General features: G+C 43.6%; 3 protein-coding genes across 4 annotated transcripts in view; all 3 read right to left on the bottom strand.

Annotated features, from left to right (window-relative positions):
* The window catches only part of rbms1a (RNA binding motif, single stranded interacting protein 1a), a 27,409-nt gene that overhangs the window by 2,168 nt on the left and 16,327 nt on the right, over window positions 1-8,914 (bottom strand). The gene's annotated exons all lie outside the window — the stretch shown is intronic.
* LOC108229432 (bifunctional purine biosynthesis protein ATIC-like) lies at window positions 28-2,730 on the bottom strand. The gene is made up of 6 exons (XM_017405105.3): window positions 2,536-2,730; window positions 2,234-2,360; window positions 2,008-2,151; window positions 1,368-1,456; window positions 1,146-1,297; window positions 28-341 (listed from the first exon to the last, which is right to left on the bottom strand). Exons 1-6 carry the CDS (start codon window positions 2,552-2,554, stop codon window positions 60-62), a joined length of 813 nt encoding a protein of 270 aa, XP_017260594.2. The 5' UTR covers window positions 2,555-2,730; the 3' UTR covers window positions 28-59.
* On the bottom strand, window positions 6,281-8,631 carry LOC108229431 (motor neuron and pancreas homeobox protein 1). The gene is made up of 2 exons (XM_017405104.3): window positions 7,810-8,631; window positions 6,281-6,965 (listed from the first exon to the last, which is right to left on the bottom strand). Exons 1-2 carry the CDS (start codon window positions 8,152-8,154, stop codon window positions 6,585-6,587), a joined length of 726 nt encoding a protein of 241 aa, XP_017260593.2. The 5' UTR covers window positions 8,155-8,631; the 3' UTR covers window positions 6,281-6,584.

Here is an 8,914-nt window from a genome sequence, read left to right as displayed (position 1 = left end):
TAGCCACCCCCCTTTGGGCCTCCTAGGAATCTGTTGTTTTTCTTCACTTCAGGTCAGATTTATAACGTTCTAAAACCATGACCCTGGACAGAAGTGGGCTTTCTTTGTACACGACTGTGTGGAACACCAGGAGCAGATAAACCTGGAAACTGCTGGGTTTGAGACGCCCGCCATGTTTCTGTACCTTTCAGAGGAAGCTCGGGGCGCAGGGTGTAGATCTGGGCGGGCGCCTGGTGGGGGTTCATGCCGTACCGGAGGGGCAGCTGGGAAACGCCGCGGCCGTACTGCCGCCGGAAATAATCCGATATGGCGTCGTCGTACTGCGCCGTGTGCGTGAAGGCCTGGACAGGAAACGGAACGAAACACGGACAAACCATCAAATTCAGCAAACTTTTTATATTTTCAGGTTTTAAAACCAAAATAAAGCAACACAACCGGGTTTAAACAGAACCAATCGACCCAACAAGCTGAGGTCAAAGGTCAAAAGCCCTAAAATATTTCTTCAGACTGATTTCAACACTTCACTCTGGACTTCGTCCTGCAGGTTTACACAAACAACAAAACTGGAGCAAACGACCCCCAAAGTGAACCTGCAGGACAGCCGGCTCGAAACCCTCAAACCCGGGTCACACCAGGAACTAGTCTGTCCCCAGATTCAGAGAGGAAACAGGATTATAGGTCGAAATGTTTAGTTTAGTCAACTATAAATAAGAGAAATCCTCTCATTTAGTTTTTAAGATGTTAAAAGTTGAGGAACGATGATGATGATTTTCTTAAGATGAAGCTAAAATTCAAAAAGACGGAACGCTTTCAGCTCGTGCTACTTTTAAACAACTAGTTAGGGTTTTGCTACTTTATGTAAAGGTTGGCTAATTTTAGCTACTTAACTTCTTTTAGACTTTAGCTGATAATTTAGCTGCAACCTCTGCCGCCTTTAGCCGCAGCCTCCGCCCCCTTTCAGCCGCAACCTCCGCCCACTTTTAGCCGCAACCTCCGCCCACTTTTAGCTGCAACCTCCGCCTCCTTTAGCTACAAAAGAAAACCCATAAATTTGTCAGAAACCTTTGGAACCTGTTGGATGAAGGTGGGGTTGGGTGGAGGAGGTAAACGTAAACACGATAAAACTGAAAGGAACCAAACGTCACTTTAAGAGCCAGCGTCCTGCGCGTCTCCAGGGACGTGTCTTTGTCCACAGACGTCTCCATCTCCCCGGCGACCCGTGAAAAGTCCGCAGGGTCGCAGACGATGGTGACCCGGGTGTGGTTCTTTGCTGCGGCTCTCAGCAGAGTCACTCCGCCTAAAAACGACAAGACGATGTTTAAAACCAGGAGAAACCCGGCGGCGCAGACGCTGCCTTCGTGCCTTACCAATGTCGATCTGCTCTACGGCGTCCTCCACAGCGACCCCGGGGTCAGAGACGGTCTTCACAAACGGGTAGAGGTTGCACACAACCACTCTTAAAGAGAGAAAACCACAAACTTTAAAGGAGCACTCAGCATCTCCAACAGGACCATGTTTAAAGCTCCAACAGGACCGGGTTTAGAGCTCCAACAGGACCGGGTTTAGAACTCCTCCCTCCTTTGACGCCAGCCTTCTGTCAGTATTTGTTCGGTGGGTTGGGAGTTAATGGCGGTTCTGTTTTTGGGTCTCAGGTTCAGTTTGGGGAATCGAACGCTCGGCTGTTTTTTTCCCTCTTTACTCAGTTTTAGTTTGATTTATTTCTGAAATCGTGTGATTGAGTCACGTTCCTCTCGTCCTGAGCAAACAGGAGTCACAAGATGATCAGCAGTTTTCTAATTATCAGGGAACAACACGAGTTCCCTGATAACAGAAACGAGATTAACGTGTTTAACTCCGGTCCTGGTCCTGGAGGGCCTCCATCCTGCAGGTTCTAGATGTTCCTCAGAAGCCTGTTTATCCCTCTTCATTCAGACCAGGCGTGTCAGAGCAGAGAAACAGCTAAAACCTGCAGCTGGTTTGAAAGCTGTGGACGTGTTTCCGTCTCACCGGACCAGGCTGTAGCCCAGCTTCTCCATGTCGGCTGCGTCGGAGGGCGTCTTCCTGGCCAGGATGCCTCCGTGGACAGCAGGGTGCAGGGTCTTCACCCTGCCCCCCAGCATCTCTGGATGTCCGGTCAGCTCAGACACGTCCCTGAACCACAGCAGAGACAGGTTAGAGAGGACACCAGGCCTGCCGGGACGGAAGCAGGACAGATCTCAGGTGTTTAACCCACCTGACAGCCAGGCCGGCATCCCGCAGAGCTTTAGCTGTCCCCCCTGAAGCCACCAGAGACAGACCCACACACACCAGCCTTTTGGCAAAGTCCACCAATCCAGTTTTGTCTGAGACACTCAGAAGTGCTGCAAGAAACACATCAAGCCGGGGACAGACTTTTAAATCACTTTAAAAATCAAAGAAGAGGAGCAAAAAAAATTTAATTTAGGAAAACTGCTCAAGCTAGGCTAATGTTAGCCTCAGAGCTAACACGGTGAAGGAACGCTTTAAAATGAGCAACTTTAATAAAACTTTCCTTACCGAGCTCCGCGGAGGCCATGTTCCCGGGACCAGCTTCGGAGAGGGTTAATCTGGAGGGCTGACGGGTTTTCCCGCGGAAAATGTTTTAAACTTTTACAGAAACGAGCGCAGAAAAAGAGTGAAAAAGCTGCGAGAAATCTGCAAGCTTTTTCCCAAAGATTCACCAGCGCGTGCTTCACTCAAAACTGGAAGACCCCGCCCATCTGAGCCCGGCGCCCCGCCCCCCAAACAACCCGGCGCATGCGCACTTTCACACAACGGGTAGAAAAGCAACAAAACGAAATATAACAATAAATACAGAAAAAATCTGAATAATGAGTGAAAAAAGGCTGAACACTTTCCGTCCCACTACCCTGCCTGTTAGGTTATTATAAAAACTAACAAATACACACAGATTATTCATTAAGTTTCACATTTTTTAACATTTGCAGCACAGGCTGGGGGTTATAATCCATCATAAAGATTAATTTTTAAGCTATTTGCTTGTAAAATATATTGTCTATAACAGTTTTTAAGAATACTCTCTATGTCAACCACATAAAATTATAACTCCCACATTGTTTAATTCTTAAACAGTCTGTCTGACGTATTTTGGAACAATTTCTTCATAGGTCTCCCTTGAAAAACAGAAACATTAAGTTAAATAAAAACATAAAAGTAAAACTGACAGACACATTTTTGCTCTTTTAAGCTACAACTGTCGTCGTAAAACAAACCCAAAGGTGGATAAAAGCTGCAAACACACAGTAGCTCCGATTTAAAGACACTGTTTTTAGTCTGAAACTTGATTTATTTTATGCTTATTTGATTTCCTCTTTAAAAACTATGATTAAATAAATAAATCATTAGCGGAACACAATAAAAACAAAAACCCACCCCTGCTATTTAAGCATGTTTACATATTGTAATATCTGTCCTACACATTTTAATCTACATTTAATGAGAAAAATAAATAAATAAACATAAAACAAGCTATTAGGTGTCTTCTTTAATTCGGCCACCAGATGGCAGAATACACCTGATATTTATCACTCCTGCTTCCATATTTAAAATCCCTGCAGTTTATTTTATTCAATAAGGAGATTCTTAGCAAACATTAATTAAATTCCTGTTTGTCCTCAAAGCTGAACCTTAAAAATAATCTTTTGTCGCGCTCAGATCATGAGCCAGATTTCAGCTCAAAGTCTGTAAAAATGACAGAGTTTTAGCCGTTTTCCTCTTCGCTGCAGTCAACTAGCTGTGGCAGCCATCTTGGATTGGGTTGACTCCAACAGCTGCAGGATGAGTAACACGTTCGGGATGACTCTCAGCTACTACCACACCAGATTTCAGCTCAATGTCTGTAAAATCTGCTGAGTTTTGGCCATTTTTGAGTTTGCTGAGGTGAGCTGGCTGTGACGGCCATATTGAAATGGGTTAATCAGTTACAGGTTTCCTGCGGTTCAAACACGATAACACGAACCAAAGTGCTGCTGTTTCCCGTTTCTGCTGATCGGGTCGAACCGAAGGTTACCCTGACGTGAAGATTGGCACCACTCTCACTATAATGGGTGGGACACCTGTACCGCACAGCTCCCGCCTTTTTTCATTAAGCTTCCCGGAGCAAAAAACGCCACATTCCTCCCGCTTTGGAGCGGCGTCCGGACGCGGGGACAGCCGTGGATTTATGGGGCCCCATTAGTTAAGTGACAGGACGAGGGGGGCCCCGGGAAAGCCGCGGCAATATTACGCTAAAAGATCGCACAATCTGTTCATATTTACGTAATGAGCTCCGCGTTTTCCTGATTGATTAAACTACAGGGTGTAAATTTATTTAAGGGGGCGCTTGATTTATAATCCAACAAAAAAAAATGAAAAGAGGCCAATTTCTTTGTGTAACTACTAAAACGGAGGATTTTCCGGTAACTGCTCAGACATCTGAGGGGCGACTTGAGTGATTCAAGAGGCCCGGGAACGTTTTTATGGCGGGACACGAGCTCGATGTGCATTATGGGTTGGAAAATGGAGGGAAATAAGAAGCCCGTCAGCACTTCTGTTCAGAAATCTGACAGCGTTATCAGCAATAATTCACAGGCAGAAGTTTTAATCAACATGGCCGCTGTATTCAGATTAAATTAGACGAATCAATGACCTCCGCGTGTCATATCAATCAGCCGGGGAGCTTTGTTCAGCGTCAAACCCGAGGCCTTCCGTCACGCCAGATGACAAGTCACACGGCTAAACGAGGTCCTATCGATTTTTCATCAGGCAAATTAAAAACTGGGGTTCAGGCCGAAAGCTACTCCTTAAAAAAACACGCCGCCCGCAGCGCCGCGTGCCTCGGTTTTATAAACATGACCCCTGTGAGCCCTCAGCGTCTGTCAGGGACGACCCTCAGCTACTACCACACCGGATCTTAGCTCCATGCCTGCAACACTGACCCAATTAAAGCCCCGTTTGTCAGTTTCATCTGATATTTCCTTCTGGTCAGACTCTCCAAGAGAACAAGAAAATAATAACCTAATTAACCCATTTAGTTTAGATTTAACACAACCTGATCCGGCACCGTGAGGCTTTCTGTTGGAGGATTATTTCTGGTTCAATCACCGACCCGGTCCGGACCAGGAGCCCGTTTGGGGCTCGCAGCCCGGTCCTGTTGGGGGGGGGGGCATCTTTGTTTCGGGTCGGGGGACTCAGGTTTGAGTCCGGATCCGTCCGTCCAGCCGGAGAGGATTTATTCCCAACGTGATCGCTGACAGCTGACCGCCCTCCGTCCCCGTCAGGAAACCTCACCAGGTAATTCAGATCTGAGAGCGCTGGGGATAAACTGGAAGCAGCTCCTCTAGAAATGATTCGTCTCCTCGTGGACTCCGTCTCTTCAGACTTGTCTCGACGCACCCGTCTCCAAACTTTAACCGGATCTCCTGAAACTAAATCCTCCGGAGATTTCTCATCCAGCTGAAAACAGACAAAAATAAAACTTTGTCTGGTGAAATCATCACTGAAACTTCCTCAAATCGTTCGTTTAAACGTGTCAGGCGCTCGGACCGCTCGTGCTGTGAGCAGCTTCTGCAGCTACGTGCTGAGAGGAAGAGTCCCCGCCTCACATTTATCTCAAACAGAAAAAGCTTTAATCAGGCGGGGATTTGTTTCAAACTCTCGTTAATCCGTTTGAGCTCACAGGAAATGAGTCTCAACGTGAGCTGATTAATTATCACACAGAGGAGTTTCGCTCTAATGTCCTGGATCTGTTCATTTTTGTGTTTTCAGTAAAAACTGTCCTGACTGATAAAAAAAGGAAAATTATTTTCTTGTTTGTGTTTAAATATTCACATTTATTTATTTAATTTAATATTTAAAAGGTTCACGTTAAATCCTGAATATTTTACTCGACAACTCAATCCTTTTAAAGATGTCTCCTCTGTTGACGTGTTTTCTGTCACTTCCTGTTTCTGCAGGTAAACAATTAATTAAACATTTAATTCTTTAGATTTTTTATTTAAAGACAAGTTAAAACCTTTTCTTTTTGGGTCGGTCTTCATGTTTTTGCAGAGAAAACCTTTAAAATCTTCAGAAATTTGATCACAATCTGTCCAAAATACATCATGTCTGAGAGCTTCGAGGGTCGTGAAGATAAATATATATATTTATTTTAAATGTTTTATTTAATGACAGAACTGAGCTGATTTATTTAGGTGCTGGTTTAAATCCCTTCAGTGTTTTTTTAATGAAACAATAATTAACTTCATTGTTTTTTTTTTCATGTTTATTTCACAGTTGCACCACAAAGAAGTTGGAGATAAATACACGCATGATTAATCTTTGCAATCATTTAAATAAATTAATTTGCTGAACAGGTAAACGACGAGGTTTTCACACATGAAATGTTCTGAAGGTTCTGAAGGTTCTCCGTCTGAAACCCGTCGGTTCTCCGGGTTCTCCTGTCTGCAGGTCGGACCTCCGGCTGTCAGACGTTTTCTCTGCATGCTTCCTCCGCTCCGTGTCTCAGAAAACGTCCCGAAAGTGTCTCGCAGTCCCTTCAAGTAAACGAGGAGGACATTTATTGTCTCTCACAGTCCGGCCCCGATCTTCCTGTCGCCCCCTCCCGCCTGGACCCCGTCCAGCTCGTCCTCGGAGAACGGGCTGAGGGGGTCGTAGCCGAAGTCCGTGGGCCGCGGCGTCCCCCGTCTGTTACTCAGAGCCACGGGGTAGCCATGCTGGGTTTCCTCCTCCTCCTCTTCGTCTTCCTCCACCTCCTCCTCCTCCTCCTCCTCCCCGTCCTCCAGGCTGAACTCCATCCCTCTGCTGTCCGGGTTCACGGCCCGTTGGCTCTCGCCGGGTTTGTCGGAGGCCATCTTCCCTCCGCCACGCAGCCGATCCGCCTCCGCCTGCTCCTTCGCCTTCCTGCTGCGTTTCCACTTCATCCTCCGGTTCTGGAACCAGATCTTCACCTGCAACAAAAACACGTTGAACACGAGGAAGAACTTCGTTAGGAGACGTTTATCGTTGGAAACGAAGCCGGCAGAGAAGAAGGAAGATTTTATTACCATGGAAATGATCATAAATGCTGAAAAATGTGCAAAAAATTAAAGGTTTCTGCTGAAATTTAACAACTAATCTGAGCTCAGATCAGCCTCAGGATAATTTACTGAGTGTAAAAATAAAAAATAATAAAGTTTAGAAACCAATCTGGATCCAGATTTGTTTGACTTTACTGTAGAACTAAAGTTATTCTAATAAATCCCTAAAAAGTTGAATTTTTTAAACATAATTCTCTAAATATTTGACAGATTTCCTTCCCTCCGTTTTGGGTCAAATTCTGTTCAGATAATAAAAAGTTCAAAACAATTTAATTAAAATAATTTCAGACAAATAAAAATGATTTACGTTCAGATGTTTAACTGTAAAAAAATAAACTAAACCTGTAAATATTTCTAATAAATGAACAATAAACGGCTGCATTAATATAATAAAAAATCTTGGATTCAGTGAGATTTATTATCTGTTGAAGGAATCTATTATTATTATTAATATTAGTGTATTTATTTGTCTTATTTTTTATCTTTGATTTGTTAAAAATAAAAAAATAATTTATTTAAAATCAGGATCAGCTGATTTTAATTGATTTTTCTTAATAATCTAACAAATTTATTGGTTTATTTTAAAGATTAATATTTGATAAATTGTGTTTTTGTGACCTTTGTTACAGAAATCAGTTTTTTAATAAAGAAACGTGAAGAAACTCTGAGTATTTGTTGGTTTTTATGCAGATTAATGATCCTGCAGGTGTCTCACCTGTGTCTCCGTCAGCATGAGGGACGTGGCCACCTCGAAGCGTTTGGGTCGGGACAGATATTTGTTCAGCTTGAACTGGTTCTCCAGCTCCAGGAGCTGCTGGCTGGTGAAGGCGGTGCGGGGCCGCCGACATTTCCCCAGCAGGCCGGCCTGGGGGCCCGCTGCAGGAGGAGAGACCACAGTTATCCACCTGGGGGGGCAGGACAGGTAAAAACTGATCCGAACCCGAGCCTGGAGGCGGCTCAGCGTGGATCTGTAAATCTCAGACAGGCGCTGGAACACCAAGGACATCAGAAGTTCACAGAGACGGGGACGGGGGGGGGGACAGTGGGGACGGGGACACATATGCCAGCACTCCCTGCCATCATTAACTATAACAGCTTCACTCGGGTTTATTGTTGACGGAGGGACACGAGGCAGAGGCCATAAAAACACAGCCGTGCCATTAACTTAATGAAAATCCAATGAAGGCTTTTGGGCTTTTATTGATGAACTACAGTCGCTTTTAGGTGTTGCTTTATGGTTCCTTCGTCAGGCCGAGACAGTTTGCATCCGGCTGCCGTTTATGGAGAAATAAACGAGCCGAAATTAAAACGTGGCTCAGAAGAAGAAGAAGAAGCTGCAGGGACGAAAACGGGCCTGAATCGAAAAGCTGCGCGTTTCTGACTCAAATATATAAACATAAATTTAAATTTTAATGTTGTATTCCTGATAGGCACCAGCTCCCTGCAACCAGGAATAAAGAAAATGGAAGCATCTGCAAAAATGTCCTAAAATATAACTTTAATCTTATAAATCTAATATCTTCTTAATATTATTCCTGCATCTGCCTTAAATATATGTTAAAACAGTGTCATATATAGATTATATACACCTATCTGTATCCTAAAAACTACAGATATACAGAGAAATATAAAGATTTATATATAAAATACATTTATATGTATTATATATATATATATATATATATATATATATATATATATATATATATATATATATATATAAAAAACATATGTTTATAATATAGCACATATATAGATATGTTTGTATATATACAATTAATTTAATTATATGATGAAACTTTGGTCCCTTTAGTTAAGAA

This window comes from Kryptolebias marmoratus, linkage group LG15, assembly GCF_001649575.2.
Source record: "Kryptolebias marmoratus isolate JLee-2015 linkage group LG15, ASM164957v2, whole genome shotgun sequence".
NCBI classification, from domain to species: domain Eukaryota; kingdom Metazoa; phylum Chordata; class Actinopteri; order Cyprinodontiformes; family Rivulidae; genus Kryptolebias; species Kryptolebias marmoratus.
This window is presented reverse-complemented; position numbering and strand designations above follow the sequence as displayed.

Bases quoted from the DNA above. Each gene is read 5' to 3' on its own strand.
- LOC108229432 (XM_017405105.3), bottom strand. The intron at 2,152-2,233 runs GTGGGTTAAACA...GCTGTGGTTCAG, and splicing joins GATGCCGGCCTGGCTGTCAG to GGACGTGTCTGAGCTGACCG. The intron at 1,457-2,007 runs GTGAGACGGAAA...TCTCTCTTTAAG, and splicing joins CTGGGCTACAGCCTGGTCCG to AGTGGTTGTGTGCAACCTCT.
- LOC108229431 (XM_017405104.3), bottom strand. From the start codon at position 8,154: ATGTGTCCCCGTCCCCACTGTCCCCCCCCCCGTCCCCGTCTCTGTGAA. The intron at 6,966-7,809 runs GTGAGACACCTG...TTTTTGTTGCAG, and splicing joins TCATGCTGACGGAGACACAG to GTGAAGATCTGGTTCCAGAA.